The sequence below is a fragment of the Tinamus guttatus genome, unplaced genomic scaffold (assembly GCF_059628265.1).
Source record: "Tinamus guttatus ecotype Peru unplaced genomic scaffold, ASM5962826v1 Tinamus_guttatus_pri_ptg001602l, whole genome shotgun sequence".
Classification (NCBI taxonomy): Eukaryota; Metazoa; Chordata; class Aves; order Tinamiformes; family Tinamidae; genus Tinamus; species Tinamus guttatus.
This window is the reverse complement of record NW_028290136.1, coordinates 2249104-2267006: the sequence shown is the minus strand read 5'-3', so window position 1 is coordinate 2267006 and position 17903 is coordinate 2249104. Positions and strand designations below refer to the sequence as shown.

The 17903-nt window shown below is 35.3% G+C and overlaps 1 protein-coding gene across 1 annotated transcript; it reads left to right on the top strand.

The window, feature by feature from the left end:
* Positions 1–922: 922 nt before the first annotated feature.
* LIPI (lipase I) lies at positions 923–15980 on the top strand. Its single transcript, XM_010227377.2, has 10 exons — positions 923–995; positions 3994–4370; positions 6002–6110; positions 7650–7751; positions 9043–9132; positions 9826–9993; positions 11210–11302; positions 13816–13927; positions 14312–14485; positions 15818–15980. The coding sequence occupies exons 1-10, from the start codon at positions 947–949 to the stop codon at positions 15909–15911; spliced, it is 1368 nt and encodes a 455-aa protein (XP_010225679.2). The 5' UTR covers positions 923–946; the 3' UTR covers positions 15912–15980.
* The last annotated feature ends 1923 nt before the right edge of the window (positions 15981–17903 follow it).

Genomic DNA, 17903 nt, shown 5'->3' with positions numbered 1-17903 from the left:
TTTTATTTTTATTTTTCCCTCTACAGTGGAAGTAGTTGAGCCAGATATAGGTAAACCGACCAAGTGTTCAGTCTTCTAACTGGGATAATGTAGAGTTTATCTGCCTCTTTGCCTTACCAATGAACTCCAAGAAAGTTTAGCTTGTCCTGTTATATTTATCTGGTGAATTGATTTGTAAAGAAATGAGTTTCACAGAGATAGATGTTTCTTCATTTGTTTTACAGTTGGGGACACAAAGAGAATGAAGTTAAGTGACATACTCGGAATACCCAGCAAGCCAGTGTCTGAGTGAGAATCGTAATCCTGGGCCTGTAAACTCCATCTCTCTCCCATATACTTTCCCAGATGTGCTCTAGTTTTAAATTAGAGTCACTTTTTAGAAAGCTCAGAAAATTATTTTGTATGCATATTAAACCATGGACATAGAGTTCTCAGAATAATTCTCAAATTCTTACAAAGAAATGGTTCCATAGCATATATGACTTTTATTGCAAATTTCCTATGCCGATCTCAATATCTCTTAATTCCAGGTTCCACAGGACACCAATTTAGTGACACTTTTGAAACGAGCCGCATGGTGGATCCCTAAGGTGAGGTACAGCTAGTTACTCTAAGTCTCACACAGGTAACAGAGTTGTTGGTAATATACAGAGTGAGCCTTACTCACGTGTTAATCTGGTGATTGTCAAAGAGAGAGGGAAATAGATTTTAAAAAATCCCAACCCTGAAAGTCCAGAAACCACCCTACCTACTGAAGTCATTCAATAGGAGGAGTCATGAATTGCAGAAGCTTGAATGCAGTTTTGCTTTCTGCTTCCTACTCTACCTTCCACCTACTTTGTCAGTGGCATTCACTTAAGTTAGAAATCTAGCATGCTGTAGAGTGTAGTCTAGAGTAGTCTAGAGTTGTTTGTGGGTGCTACGTATTGCTTTTCTCCATTTCCACATGTTGAAATTGTGTTTCTTCGTCTGTCTGATGTGCTGGGTGAAATCAGGTAAGAAAACCATTAGCTTACTCTTTGTGGTATAGTCTCTTGTCTTTATTCAAGCATGGAAAGCTAATATTTCTTCATGTAATTTGGCCAAAAGATTAAATCCTGTGAATTATGCCTGATGGAACAGTTGATTCTTAAAGAGAATTTGATTGCTTTGAAACTGAGCCAAATATTTTCATTTTAAAGTAAATAGAACAAAGCCTGGAACTTTATCTGTTGTACTTTGTACAGACACACATACAGGTATGTGCACTTTGTACTAAGTAAAGAGGAAATTGTGAAATAGTTTTAATATGTTCATTTGGATTTGAAATTGTTCATTGCTGACTGGGCCAACCTTAAAAGCTGACAACTTTTCAAGTATCTATTATACTTTAAATAACAAAATTTAGGGACAAAGTCGTCTGTGTATGTTTAAAATTCTCCCCTCTTCAGCCACAGAACCGAGCTACTAAATAAGGATGATCATAAACATGCAGAAAAAAATTGAAGTTAGATATTAACTGGACTGAACTTTATATATAACAACTCAAAATGTATTTATATTTTCAACCTATGCAGAAAAGTATATGTGAGTACTCTCACAAGAATGTACAGAGGGCAGTTGAGTATTCATTCCAATAACCAACCAGAAATAAGGGTTTGAAAAACTTCCTCTTGATGTTTTGTTGCTAAACAAATCAAAGCACTAGTTCATTGCTATGTTTATTGCACTTATGTATTAGCACAGTATAGAAATCATCATTTTTTCCTTTATCTATTTTTCAAATAATAATTCTGCTGCCATTTAACAGCCATAGGTAAATATGTTTTTCCTGTGAAATTTCCCAGCTAGTAACTAGATTTCACTGGTTAAAATATTTCCCTTGTGATAGATATTTCACATCAGTGGAGTAGACTTTGTCTCTGTTTTATATCAGCTTAATTCCATTGACTTTAGGAAAAAAAATCTTATTTCTACCAAATAAATGTTATGATAACTAATCAAAACATTCAAATCAGTATGAAGGAACACTTCAATGTTTACAGTATTAGTAAATGCAGTACAATATTAGCATGTCTTTTTATATGTTAGTATTAGTATAAGCTTCTGTGGTTAAATTTGGATTTTCCAGAGTAAGAAGAGTATTATGCAAAATTAAAAAGACTTTCATGTTGTAGCTATGAATCTGAATAGTGAAAATGTAATTAACTGACTGTTTTTTAGCATTTAGTTCTGTGTATGGTGTTTTTAAATAATATTTATTGATTTTATCATCTTATTATATACAACCTGGAGATTAAATATGTCACATTTTGTTAATAACTCAGTATCTTGTCAGGTGCATGACATTTTGCCAAGTTTTTGAATACTGTTTCTACTATATTCAAAGTAATTGCATTTTTTTTGATAAATGTCATCAAAGCAACTGTATCCTTTAGTTTTCTTATATCAGTATCTAGTTAATAAACTGTTCAGTAATCATGTAAACATTACTTAAATTATTCAACATGCAAATGAGGAGAACTGCGATTTTTTTTAATATGGAGAATTCTAACTTCTCATCATTTATGATCAGGTAAGGATAGGCATGAAACCTCTCTGGTTGAGTTGGGGTAGGAAGTTCTAATAATCCTTTCAACCCTATTCCGATTTGCCAATATCGCTTTTTCTATGTGGGTTTGATATTTAGGTCTAACCTTGGTATGCGTCCAGCTTCAAAGGAAGATTTGAATACTTTTGTGCTTTCCTTGCAAGATTTTAGAAACTGCTGAGGACTTTATCTCTTAGATTTGATAATGTGAAGGACCTGGTTCTGTCTGTTTCTTTTTTAATTGTCTTCCCCATATTGGTAACATTGCTGGGAAATGAAGAAGTGCTTAAACTACTTCTCTTATAATTCTAAGAAATTCAGAGCAGTTTACTTATTTCTTTTTTACTTTCTTTTTAGGAACAGAATAGGAACTATTATCTCAGTTTTCCAGCAGCTGACCAACTCTTCATTTATGCAACTGTTAATGACAATAAAATTGTGAAAGGTGCCTTCAAATATCAGTCAAGACCTTTCTGTAAAGTACTAGAGCCCACTAGAAGTCAAGAGATTGGCCTGATATTATTTGATCGTAAAATACCTCGAATCATTGAGAATATGAAGAGGTCATTAAAAAAAAAATCTGTGACAGGCACTGGATTGTACCCAAGATCCTGAGGTCACTTTCCACACAGTATGACCTTACTTGTCAAAGGATACATTTTAAAGCATTTACTTTTAATATTAATAGCCATGCAGGGGAAGAATTCAGTATTTTTAGACTGTTTTGAAAATCTCCATCCTTTTGTCCTGTTGTACCATAATTTTCTGAGCACATAAGTATTAAATGCTGCTTCATCTGACAGATTTTCATTTTTTTTTTTTTTTCCGAACTCAGAGCAGAATTCTTTGTCTGCTATCTCTTTGTTTCTTGGTAATGGTGTCCTTATTATGGTGATCCAAAATAGGGGACGGTTCTGGATTTTTCCACACTTTTATACAACTGTGGTTTCTTACTGCTAGGTCGAACAAGAAAGCCTAAGAATGAGCAACTCAACCACCGCAGCTGAAAGAGGAAGAAACAGCCTCAACTGTGTTCCTGCTTATACAATGCACATTAATTGTGAAAAAAGTCTGAGAACCTAAAATTGGAGGGCTAAGCTAAGGAACTTATTGATACTGACTGCTACTGTGCATTTGTTACAGAGAAAATAAATGATTCAGAAATAATTACATATATTTCGTATTTGGCTGGTTCAGGGAAGCATAGTGAAAATTGCAGCACCATTGGTTGAACCATGGCTCGCCATTGGTCAGCACACATTCCAGCCCCTTGCTCCAAAGGTCTAGGGTGGATAAAAAGGAAATTCTTCATTCCTTTATGGATATTTATCCATTATGGATAAATTTGGAGATAAAAATTAACAGGTGGCCTTTCATGTAGTCTAACTCATTGAATGACTATCTAACATTTTCATCTTTTTCAGATGAGGAGAAAAAGTGTCCTGAATTTACAGATCTTAATATAGGCAATGCTTTGGCTGGAACAAATCTTGAAGTCCAACTACTCTTAAGCACAAGGGAAAATCCAGATTGCTCAGAGAAACTAAATGAACACAATGTTACAGCATCCGAATATCTTAATACCTCCAAGAAAATTGTCTTTGTTGTTCATGGCTTCAGACCAACAGGATCTTCACCAGTATGGCTAGGTGACATAAAGACCCTTTTACTAACTTCAGAGGATATTAACCTCATTATAGTTGATTGGAATCGTGGTGCTACAACTTTTAATTATAACACTGCTGTTGAAAACACCAGGAAAGTTGCAAAAATACTGAAGAACTATATTGACCAGATGCTGGTAAGGTATATCAGCTATATCAGTCATATAATCTATATCAGTCATATAAGTTTAAATGGCATAGTTTGAGTGGGAATGAATGTTTAGAGTGATATCTGAAGAGAAGCACAGCGAACAACATCCATGGACTTGTCTTACCAATCTCTTGCCAATTAACTTTTTATGCAGCTTTTGCACATCTTAACTTCACCTAAGTTCTTACTTCCCTCTCTCTGAAATAAATAATGATTTTTGTCATTTTATTGAAATATGTCTGAGACTGCACTGCATGTAATTTCTTTGGCCATTGAAGAGTTTCATGTCTCCTGAAAAATGCTGGTGCATCAGTGGGAGGTGAAAGGAGATACTCGAATATGATGCAGCATTAAGATGTTACAAGAACTCTTGAATGTAAAATTAACATAACTAAAGATTTTCAATGAAAATCTTATAGTGATATATAAATATTTGTTGCAAAATTACAGGTAGTCATTGAAAAAATTGTTGATTCCAGGGTCTTAACTGGCCTTTACATTTATTGTTTAAAAAGGAAGGAAAAGTTTGATCATTTTATTTACTCCATAATTAGATTTATCACTTACTTTTTCTTCCATTCTCAGCACTTCCAGATGCTCTTAGAAAATTTAAATGTCCTATAGTAAGAAATTATTCATATAGAATTTGAGAAAGGGAAAACAACATTTTGAGAAAGAATGAGGTGAAAGGAGAGATAGTTCTCAGAATCTGTCCTCTGGGATCAGAAATAATGACAACCATTCATAACTGTAGTAGTATATTTATTAATATGGAGCAATAAAAAATAGTATTACATACATTCTAAGATACAATTCCCTACCCAGACTGGGATAGAAAGGTGTATTTTGCAAATTCCCTTATGTAACTTTCTGGTTGGTTGCCTGTCACGCACCCCATCTGGTAAAACAGTGGCCGCAGAGGCTATCTATCTGACCTATGCATACGTAGATCTTGCTGATCTTACTGTGTGAGCCAGCAAAATGATAGTGGAGAAGGGTGTTGTATCCCATGACTTATCAGTTTGATACCTGTGAGCTGTTTGTTAATTAATTTTGAGAGTACATAAATAGGTGCATTGATTCTAACTCAGAGTTCCTCAGAAGATTTAAAAATACTGCTTCCTTTGTAGAGTGCTAAGGCTTTCCGGCCAGCAGGTGTTTGTCTGCCCTATGCAGATGTTCCAAGGTATAAGTGTTAATAGTATTACTTTTTTTTTTTTTTTTTTCTTTTTTTGAGAGGAGAGGGTTGAAAATCAGGCGTAGGGGAAATTCCCTTCCCCTTGACAATTCATAGTTTTGGTTCATCTTTTGTGTTCTGATGAAACTCTTCCCTCCTGGTGTTCTCCGTGTTCAAGTAGACTTACACGACAGTTTGGAAGAAATGATACTCAGGCTTCCCTTTTACATTTTTAACTAGTAAAAAAAATCATAATTACTACACTATATAGTTAGTACAGAATATGTTTTAAAGTTAGTTAGATAGATAACATAGAGTACTGACAAAAAAGGAAAACTAAATCAGTCTAGTGACTGGGTAGACCTGTTCAATTAACCATGTTGCAAACTGCTTGTCACGCTAGAGATCAGTCATCCCCCCCCCTTTTTTTTTCCTGCTAGGCCGATGGAGCTTCTCTTGACTCTGTACACATAATTGGAATTAGCCTTGGGGCTCATATAGCTGGTTTTGTTGGCAAGAAGTATAATGGCAGACTTGGCAGAATTACAGGTAAGGCTTTCAATCCTGGCATGTCTTCTAAAATACCTTGACTTGTTCTCATAGCTGCAAAACACAGACGCTGGTATTGAAATATCAACAAATAAGAAATGGTTATGTAGTAACATACAAGGTGAAAAGGTATCCCTGATATAAGTTCCAAAAATGGTGAGAGTCTGATATGAGGACGTAATAAGTCAAAGCCAAAATTTTCCAAACTGTTTTCTTCTAATCCTTTGAGTGAAAATTGAATGCTAAATTCAGATGCCACTTAAGTGACATGCTATGCAAATTCTTTACATAGTTAGTAGAGAAAATCAGTTTCTTCCAAAGGCATATTTGAAAGTTCCTAGAGCATAGATTTTGGGCACAAGGACCAGTCCTCGGTCCAGTCCTGTTCAATTTATTCATCAATGACCTGGATGAAGGCACAGAGTGCTCCCTCAGCAAGTTTGCTGATGATACCAAACTGGGAGGAATAGCTGATACCCCAGAAGGCTGCACTGCCATCCAGAGGGACCTGGACAGACTAGACAACTGAACAGTGAAAAACCTCATGCAATTCAACAAGGCCAAGTGCAAGGTCCTACTCAAGTAGTCAGCGTGTTGAGAAAAAACAACTGGCTAAGCTGACTAACAGAAAATGCTGTTATGTGGTGACTCCAGGATCCTGATACTCAGGATTTATGAAAGCAGCTGTCCTCAGGCCTATCTCTGCTTGAGATTCATATCCCTAACCCTCTCTTCAGATTATTAACTGAAGTTTGTTGTTGTTTTCCAAAATGTAATAGGAGTTAGTCTTAAAAAAGGGAATTAGAGACTCTTTCCCTTTAGTAAAATGATATGGTCAGGGTATTTTCTAGGACTGTAATAGGCTCCAATTATATTCCTTTAATTGGAAGACTCATTTCCACTGTATTGAATTCTTTGAGCTTGTGGGCTTCAGATACTGGGGCAGGCTTGCTGCCAGTATTAGGTTAGCAGGCTTGTGGCCTTTTTAACTTCTTGCAATGATTGGGAGTTAGCAGATCGATATCATTTCTGGACTCAGATGCTCAAAGGTAAATGGAATTGCATTAAAAGTTTTAACCACCTTCCTATAGTTATAAATATTGATAAATAAAAACGAAGAGTGAGTAGTCCAAAAACACAAGGCTCATAACTTCAGCAGTGTCAGAGATAAGACATCTTGGGTACTGATGGTGAGAGTAGTTACACTGTGGATTGTGTGCTTACGAAGCACATAATAGGTATGCTATTTTCTGCACGGGAAAAAAAAAGGCAAGATGAATTCTCCTGACTTGATCTTTAGTGCTGTTGCCTTAAAGCTTTTCTGGAAAACAGGGAGAGAAATTCAAAGATACCGGTCTTGCAGTAGGAACAATACTTGCCTAGTAAGTTGAAGAATGGAATTTTGAGAACAACTGTGCAATTTATCTGTTCTTATTTTCATACTCCAGGAAAATGGGTGAATTGCTGTGAATGCTGGTCTTGTAGAGGGCTGTAGAAACAGACCCCTGGATTTGTAATGTTAGCATTGTTTTCTTTCAGGTCTTGATCCTGCAGGTCCTTTGTTCTCTCAGAAACCACCAGAAGGGAGACTGTATTACACTGATGCACAATTTATTGATGTAATTCATACGGATATCGATGGTAATGACATAGCTTTAATTTTGCTATTTTAAATGGAGGAATGATAGGAAAGGAAAGGATAAGGTAATTCAGGAGCTTGCAAACAGTATTGCAGTGGTGTATTCTGTGAATCAGCAGGGTATCTGTGATATTGGTTCCAAGTGGTTTCATCTATATGGTTGACATCATATTGAACCTAATCATACCTATTCTTCAAGAAACATTGCTAATTATGCTAATTTAGCATAATTGGCCATTTCATTCACCTCTGACATGAGAAGCGCTCTTATTGAGTAAGTTCAATTTCATGACTGAACCTAAAAATAAAGAAATAACAATTTTCATTTCGAATAACCAGCTACAGGTGCTGGTAGCAGCTATATATTCCTAAATCCATTTAATGTAATGTGACAGTAGAGATTTCAGCAGTTGTTTATCCTGTTTGTTTTATTATATGCATTATGAATAAGAACAAAAGAAGTCTTCAAATTAATTAACAAATTATCTATTGCATTAATTTAAGATATTCTTACTTATATATAGTTCCCTTCCAAGATATCTAGTGTCAGCTGTATCATAGGACTACTCTGTACAAATCCATTGCTTATATTCTGTATAGAGTCATATTACTGTAAGGTTAAAATGAAGATTGTGGAAATCTGCTCGTCTGTCCAAACAGTAATCCATCTTTTTTTTTAACAAAAAAACATAAGTAAACATTTCAAAGGTACCACTTGCCCCATTATTTGTGTAGTTTTATATTTTTTTTCCAAAAGACTAAAACTTAGGGTTTTTTTCTGTACAAATTTATATTAAGTGTTTAGCATTTCCTTTGTCCATATCCAATTTTCCTTAATCCGTATGTGGATTAAGATAATGTGTTAAAAAGGAAGGTATGTCTATTTGGATTAAATGCTGCTGAAATAAGTCATTGTTTTTTACAAGGCAAATATGTTTTCTTTTCCTACCTTATTATAATTTATTGTTTTCATTAGTGTAACTCAAAATCCGGCATCTGGTGAAAAAATGAGTTATAAATGAACTATATGTTGGGACAGAACTTTGCTTGCTAGACAGGACATGCATTTCATAAATTTCTTAGTGCAAGTAACTCAACTGCAACATGAAATTGTCAGTGTTTTCTATTATATTGATTCTCTTTTGTGCCCATATAATGCACAGATTTGTATACGTCCTTTTTACAGAACAAAAGAGTATATCCGCAAAAATTTTCTGTAAGATTTCTGTGTAATGACAAATTATTCATTGGACAATTCTATTTATGTGCTTTTGATGTATGTTTTTACTTCAGCACTAGGTTTCAGGCAACCTTTAGGAACCATCGATTTCTATCCAAATGGAGGAATGGATCAGCCTGGTTGTCCAAACACAGTATTCAGCGGTAAATAAAAATGTTTTCTGTTATTAGGAAAAGAGTCTGAAAGCAAGTGAAAAAAAAGCAAACTCAACTCACACATGTTCAGTTTTATGAGGGCTAGGGTATTGTATTCTTTCTTTTCCATGCCCATTCAGCAAATGAGAAATAACAAAGAAAAATGACTTTTCTTTTTAATAAAAATCTTCTTGTAAGTACACACATCCCATTACACCATTATTGTTCTTATATATATATATAGTCTGCATATAATAATCATTATTTTTCTATGTTTCTATGTTTATATTGAGCTAGATGTGCGGGATTTCTTTTTCCTTTTTTATTTTTTACTTAAGAACTTGGTTAGAGATTCAATAAAGCCTATTTTAATTCAGCCTTTAACTCAGTTTCACTGTAATTCTGTAAATTTGATAGGATTTAGTAGACTATTTCTAGCATATAAAACCCTGTAGACTTTTCTTGGTATCTGTACATTCTAAATAGTCGTCAGTTTCTTCTTTTTGTGTATATCCCTCCATTTCTTACACTTTCAAAGACTTAAAGTGAAATAAATCACATGCAACTGTTGATGGTCAACTAACCAGAGAATAAAAACATGGCTGACTAAAAATGACTAAGTTAAACAGGGTTAGTTGGATAACATCTGTTCTCTCCAGAAGTAAAAATAGTGTATGTTCTTTGTATATTTTTTCCCTAAAGGATTTCATTTTTTTAAATGTGATCATCAGAGATCTGTCTACCTCTTCCTATCATCCTTGAAAAGCGGGTGCAACATAACGGCATATCCTTGTGACTCATACTTTGATTACAAGAGAGGACAATGTGTCGATTGTAAGGCTTTTCATCCAATGTCCTGTCCTGTACTGGGTAAGACTTATGGGATCTCCTCTGACCTGAGTGAGATTTTCTCAGTAATTTAGACTTGTTCTTTCCATGACTACAGAGGTCTGTAGTCTCTTGTTAGAGATTCTTTACAGAGCTGCATACTGTTTAAAATAATTTAAAGTTTAAGATTTTGGCTACTTTATAGATGTTTCTGTTGGACAAAAGCATTGGATGTTCCCAATCTTTGATTATTAGGCTTTCTAATCTGAAATAGATTCACTGTGAATTTTCTCTGCACAGAGAAACTGCTTCTAATTAGTCCATCACTGTAGGCTTCCACAATGCAGTATCATCTGTAGAATAACTGTGCTTTTTTACTTGGAGTAGTAATGTTCATTGTAACTTCATGGAGTTTTTGACTCTGCTCCTCTGTTGGAGTCAAGTTTTTTTCGAAATATACTTTTTTTTTTTTTAATTTGACATTTTATTGTTTTAGAGAGGATCTGGGGATAGATTGAAAATAGCTACAATGGTATGAACATTTCCCAGTTAGTAATGCTTTCTTTAAAAAACAAGTGTTTAAACAGAAGTTTAAATAGAAGTTAACTCTGAATTCATACCTTGTCTTCATCCTTAGACCATATAGTAGATGAATCAGGTTTGGAAATAGGCAAGAAATTGAAAGATATATACCATTTTATAATAAAAAGACACTATAATGGCACCTCACAATAGGGCAGAAAGATTCCAGGACTTCCCTAGAATAGTTATTAGGCATATCTGATGCATTGACACAGAAAGCCTGGCCTAGAGGTAGAGAAATGTTTGTCCAAACAGCTGTTATATTTTTTTTAAATATATATCTATAAAACCTATGAGGAAATGGCAGGCAGCTGAACCTGAAAACTAGGAGAAGAAACAGCATCCTTTTTCACATACTTGGAACTATCCCAAGATCAAGACCAAAAGATAATAAACATAAAACTGCATGAAAAAAATACTTTCTATCTTGCATCTAAGAGTTTAGCAGGTTTAAATAGGATTTAACATTTTTATTAAATAATATCCACATTCTATATCTACAATCTATTAGACTGAGGTTGTTCCTACATTTTCCTTAATAATTTACTTTCCCACACAATCTTTTAGAAAGTTAAAGCCAAATCTATCACTTTAGATGACTTACTTCTGTGTAATTATATGCATATCATGATTTTGCTGAATGTCTGAAATGAAATATATAAAATTTGAATTTCAGGTTATCATGCCGATAGGTGGAAAGAAGTCTTGATACAAAATAATTTACCAACAAAAGCTTATTTTGATACTTCGGACCATGACCCATTTTGTAGTAAGTGCATGACTAAGTACTAAACAGACTCTTTATAGAATGTTATGGTTGTTATTTGTTAGCTGATCTTGACTGAAAGTCTGTATTTGAAAATAGGAAGTTGTTGTTGCATGCTTTATAAAATGGCGTAATAAACCATCAGCTGTCAGCTCGCAGGCTGTGAGAAGGAGAAGAATGATTGTGGCAGAAGAGTTACCCAATAAGTGAACTGAGTAAGAGAGAAAAAGAAACGTTACATAAAAATAAGGAAAGATGAGCTGCCAAGGAAGCCAGCCAGAAAATGAGTGTCAAGTGACAGGGCAAAGCCTGGACTGAGAGAGTCCTGCTATGATGGGAACATTGCTGCCAATTTTCAGAGAGCAAAAACGTGTAGGAAGATTGCCTTGAAGGAGGAAGGAGAAGAAACATTTGTTTGCTCCGCCCTGGAGAGAGGAGTGCCCCTTAGTGAACTAAAGCTTCTGCAGCTATTATAGATCCATTTCTCCTTAAGGAAAACAGTGATGGGAAAACTTAGGTGACTATTATGGATATGAATGAACCCTTTTAGTATAGCTGTTAGCTACAACAGATTAAATATTTACCTAGACATGGGGAGGTCCTGCTTAGACTCTCATCCAGCTTCCCTTTCTATTGCCATATTTTACCACCATGAGTGAATGTTAGCGGACTCCTCTAATTGGTTATATTTAAGCTCTTTGATGTGTGGCGTGGGGAGATTACAGGGAATTCAAGGAAAATCAACTTTTCCCATTAGCTTTTATCCATCATTTTGGCAAGGTTTTTGGCCAGTGACTCAATATTTCTTGTTGTTATAGTGATAAATGTGCACTTTCTCACAACACTTACTTTTCTTACTCTCTCACTTTCTTTTACATTAGTTACATTTCAAATGGCCAAAGAGAGGTTAACAAAGGTTTTATAGATTTTACATAAGCTAGTGCTAGGGTCATCGGTGACCACCAGGATGAAGTAGTCTTGGTGTGAATAGAGAGAAAAGGACTTGTATAGAAAAGCCTACGGCACAATTTAAAAACCTCCTATATATTCATGCTGTGGTGGAGGATGAGAAGGAGAACAGAGCTTTGCTCCTGCTTGGGCAAGTCTTAATATTTGGGTATTTATCAGAAGTCCACCCAGGCAGAAATTTTATGACAGAAAAACACACTGATACATGATAGTGATGATATATGATAGTCCCTGGCGAGGTGGCAGTGGACAGAAAAGGAAGGAGAAATTTTCTCAAACATAGAAGGAGATAGATGGAGAGGAATAAGAAATGCTGTAATGGCAGCATAAGCTTAAGGGAAAATATACAAATTCAAGGAGAAAATTAAGTCTAATAAACCAGTCTGAAAAAGAAGATATATAGTAATTAAAACTTTATCTTAAATCTTAGATGTTTGAAACATGAGGAAATAAGAATATACCAGAAGATTTAAACTAAGTGAAACTATAAAGCTGATCAGGACAAGCCCCATAGGAGGCTTCATCTTTTAGAGGAGAATGTTCAAAAGCAATATATGTATAAAAAAAAAGAGAGAGAAATTTCAATTGGCTTATTTGATTTGAGTATAAAAGCTCTATTCCCTCTGGAGAGCTGAGTTATTAAAATATTAGTGGTGGTTGGAGAAGTACAGTAGAAGGCCAGGTTAAGGTTTCTTAGCAGTACAGACCAAACTCCCTCTTGTGCTGCCAGCTGGGAAGGCTCAACTGCACACATGTTTCTGTAGTCTGCTTGCATGGAGGGTGCCAGCCCCTGGAAGCCACGATGTGATTCCTGAGGCTGTGAGCTCTCCCAAGAGAGGAGACTAGAGCTTGGGAAAGCAATCAGCCTCTGTGTCCTCTTCCTCCTTCAACCCCATACAGTTTTTCGAGTAACCATGACACGTCCAGTTCAAACAGGTTGAACTGCTCTGAGAGAAGGGTAGTTGGAGGACATGTCCTGCTACCACTACTCAGGCTGGGCAGGCAAAGCACAGAATTATGTTTCTCTTCAATTTTACCTGTGGATAAATCTGCTCAGCTGCTCACTGTGCACTTCATCTGTGCATAAAGCTTATGTGAATGCTGTTCCTCCCCTCTTCCTGTCAATGTACTGTGACTGTTTTGTGGCAATACTACTTTTATGGATAATACGAGAGTTTAGCAAAACTATCCCTGCTTTGTGGAGCTGGCCAAATCTGAAGATGTCAGTCAGGGCTTGATTTTACATACTTTTCTTAGGCAGGTCAAATTCTTCACATTAATTCTGAGAGTAGCTTTCTGATGCAAATCCTTTCCTTGTAAGAACTTGGGGAAATAGAAGTTATTTACATAGAAATCCAAGTAGATGTTTGGTAGACAACAATTGTCTTTTTGTCAATAGTCTTGTCCCAGTTTAGAGTGGTAACTTTGAAGTAATGAGTCACTGTTACACTCATCATTCAGAGAGTACTTGTAATAAGTAATAAAGACTGTATCCTGTTGAGATCATATCTTGAATCTATTTTTTTTCCTCCTATTTCTATTTGCAGTGTATAACTACTTATTGGATATCATTACCTGGAATAAAAATACTAGGAGAGGTTTTATTAAAGTGAAAATAACAGATCTTGCCGGAAAGACAGTAGAATCGGAAATGGATAGGTAAATCATTTTTTGTCTCTAAACGTGTTTTTTTTTTTTTTTTATCTCTTCACATAACTAATTTCTTGAGTTCCATATACCTTGCATCTGGCCTGTTAACTCCGTTAGAGGGTATCATGGAGTTATTAATTCTTCTCTGCAGTTCCTTTTTCTGGAGATTATATGGCTCAGAGCCACAGGCCAGTGTTTCTCACACTGAAGTGAGCTTCTCTCCACTTGCAAGCTAGCCATATCCTCCCATGCCATTGGTTTGAATTTGATTCTAGATGTCCTTGTTCTGAATGCTCTCAATCCATATATCTTACCGGATTTCTGTTCTTAATAAAAATAATTAATATTACTCACATAGTGAAACACTGACTAGAAATTAATATTTCTCTTTAGTCAGGCTGTAACATTTCAGCAATACAGAAGAGTCAAAATACTAACTGGATTTTACCAGGATCTTGACAAAATATCGAGAATTTCCTTGACCTTTTCTACAAAGACTTTAATAGGACCAAAATATAAGCTCAGGATTCTCCAAATGAGGCTAAAATCTCTAAATAACCCAGAAAGGTAAGTGTTCATCAGGTATGGAAGTTGCACACTGACTAAACTGAGCAGCATCTTTCCTCAGAAATGTGTATTTGCCCCTGTTGATTTTTATAGCATATTCCTAAATGCATTAATATCCTTAGGAAGAAATAGAACACTTAGTAATCAAAATACTACTCCCAAATGTGTGTGCAATAGACTTTATTAACTTATGGAAGGCCATAAGTCTCAGGATCTCAGGTGAACTAGTGTGATTTTATTTAAAAAACATCTGCCAATGAGAAATAGCCAAAGCTCTAACTCATTTGGCATTTTTTTTTCCCAACCCAATGGTGACAAGTCAAAAGATTCATTGCGTGTAAGGCCATCAGGATTCAAGACTTTCAGCTGAATAATTTAGCGAATCCTGAACACTTTCAGTCCACATCTCTGACTGGTTTTCAGTTTTCATTCCTGTTTGTTCTGAACTCTTGTTAGTTTTAAGTAAGATTTTAAAGTAAGATGCACTTGATTTGTTTTAATATAGGATCCACTAGAGTTGTTCTTATAGAGCCTCATCATCTGACAGACTTGTAAGCACATTAGATGCTTTTAGACAGTGGTAGAAAAGTGTGTGTTGAATCTGCAAGTGAACACGTGAAGTTAATTTAAATGCAGGTGTTCCGATGTCGGTGGCTGGTATAATTACATAATTGCTCATTGTAATTATGACTACCTATATTCACCTTAGTTAGATGTAATTACAGCAATTAGTTAAATACAGAATAATCAACATTAAACCATATTAGAATAAAATCTCCAAATTATTCATACAACAAAATACTACGTAAAAAGCAGAGGACAGGTGCAAGGATAAGATAATAGCAATCTCTGTCACTGGGTTAATCATAGGCATTGGGAGTCTGAGGAATATCACTGGCAGAATTGTTTTCTGGACTGACCTTTTCTTCACACAGATGATGTGTGAATGTGAAGGTACTAGAGGGTACATATCATTTTCAGACTCTTCTTCTGGTCTCTGAGATAAATCACTCTTGTTCACTCACAAAAGAAAACTTTTGTAACTTGTGTGGTATTCGGGTGTCAGTTCTCCCCCAAAGCTTTTGAATTTGTCAGTCAAATCCAAATGCATTTCATGAGGGAAGTAAATGAGTCAACTTATTTTGTCCTGCCACCTTTATCCAAAACAAGAACAGGAATAGTTAAAAAGAAAACAATTATTAGCACCTTTACTGAAAAAGAGAATGAAAAAGAGAATTGACTGCCTCTGGTAAATGCTGCAGGTTTAAGAATTTGGATACTAAAATGTTTTTATATTTGTTTTCTCTACTGTGTATTTTTTCTGCTTTATAGGCTGCAACTCTGCAGATATGATTTTGTGTTAATGGAGAACACTGAACTGACCTTCAAGCCTATCCCATGCCAAGAAAGTGATATAGGAAGATAGAACTTCTGCTAACTTAATTTGTCTCACAGCAGTGGCATTTGATTCTTTCTCAGGATAAAGAATGCAATGAGAGAGGAAATGAGATAAGTTAAATTTATTTTCAAGAATCTATGCTAATATTTTTGATGACCTGTGAGTGCCTTAGAGTGAAGTTCATTGGAAAATATATTTTTGGGAAATTTTAGGGAAATAAAACAAGTGTATCATAGCAAAGAACATGCATTGCTATATTCGCTATTATTTGTTAGCGGCGATGGGACTGCTGAATTAAATATGAATTATCTGCATAATCTTGGCACAGTATTTATCAAGTCATATGTATATTTATTTATTCTTTATAATAGTTTTTATATTGAAACATAATTTCCTTTTGTTAAGTGAAGTTGATATATACTGTACATGTAATCTGTAGATATAATATATAACAATTCTGCTGCACTGTGTTCCTTGAATAAACGAAATCACATTACTTTTTATGTCCCAGTCTCTCAGAAGAGGAACAATAAAAATGTGAACATATATGTAAAATTGTTGTTTAAATCAACAATCTCTGTTTAAATCAACATATCTTTATGTCTTTGTCCATCTTAGATGAATATTATTACAAACCATTTAGACTTTTGTTTTTCTATTAAAGCTACGGAAAAAGCAGTGATGTTTCAGATATGGAGTAATTGGAAAGTCTTTCATGAAGAGATTAGTTTAAAGATGAAATATATGCATTTTCATTTTGTTTCAGTTTGGGCTCCTTGCAATTAGAGTTGCTGCACACGTTTAAATGGTTGTCAGCTTTTCAGTTACTGGTATGTGAGCAAGGGTAAGCCCTACATAAAGACAGGCCACGTCTTCCAGTTCGGAGCAGCTTCCCCAAGCCCAGCCACTTTGCCTTTTCTGATGATTCTGTTTGAAGAACAGATATATATACACATATATATACACACACACACACACATATGTATATATTTCTTCTTCAAGGTTGTTTTGTGTATTTTATCCTCCTTTCTTGTGTAAATGAGCCCTTTTGATCGTTTCCTTTCTTTCCTATACCCCAACTGTCCCTGTCCCTAACAGCAGTAGTTCACTGAACTTGTTGCCCAATTTCAACTAAATACTAATGGACAGAATGTCAAAAACCTATGAAGAGGTGAATAAGTTTTATGAAAAATGCACAAAGCTCTGAACAAGCCATAGCATGTGCTTTTACCTGTCTAGACAAAGAGGTAAAGAGCTATGGGAGGGAATCGTAACCTTGGATCTTGAAATGATCTGTAGACGTAAACTACCAGAGTTGCACAGTGATGCAGAATAAAGGTAATAATAATATTTTCATATAATAATATTTTAACACATTTTAAATATATCTATATAAAAGGTAGGATAGGAATAGTGACTTCTTGCTTTGATTTAGGTAAATTTGAGGTAAAGAGGAACGAAGCAGAAGGGCTGGTGAGGAGTTCCAAGTAATCAAAATGAGAAAAAACGAATCAGGGTTTTGGTTCTGATTTCCCAATTTAGTTTGTAATTTCCATTTCTTAAGAGAGACTGTTCCAGGCAATGCATTTCCAGTACATAATTGCACTTCCCAAGTGACTAACCACTTGGAATATAGCCTTGGGTCTCCCAACACCGACGAAAATATGCTGTAATTGTTCAGAAAAGCACTGCTGGATATGGCCCACTGCCACATACCACTTTGTGCTAATTCTGTCAACTCTCCTGAGCTCAGCAGAAGGTATCAGGGTCAGGCAGAAAATGGAAATCTTCCAAGGAGTTCCCTGCTCTGAAAGCGGTGGTGTTGACAGTTCAGTGGCGTACGCATCTCCTTTCACGTCAGAGCTGAAGATGGGGTTCCATGGATTACAGTATTCTACGTAGTCTGTCACATCACAAAATACCCACCAGCATCTTTAATTTTACTACAAGTAGTGTACATACCTTCTAACTGAAAAAATTCAAAATCCAAAAACAATTTCCCATGAGAAAATCTAAAAC

Excerpts from the sequence above, each read along its gene's own strand:
- LIPI (XM_010227377.2), top strand. The coding sequence starts at position 947 with ATGTTGAAATTGTGTTTCTTCGTCTGTCTGATGTGCTGGGTGAAATCA. Across the intron at positions 9,994-11,209 it reads AATGTCCTGTCCTGTACTGG|GTTATCATGCCGATAGGTGG; the intron begins GTAAGACTTATG and ends TTTGAATTTCAG. Across the intron at positions 14,486-15,817 it reads TCTCTAAATAACCCAGAAAG|GCTGCAACTCTGCAGATATG; the intron begins GTAAGTGTTCAT and ends TCTGCTTTATAG.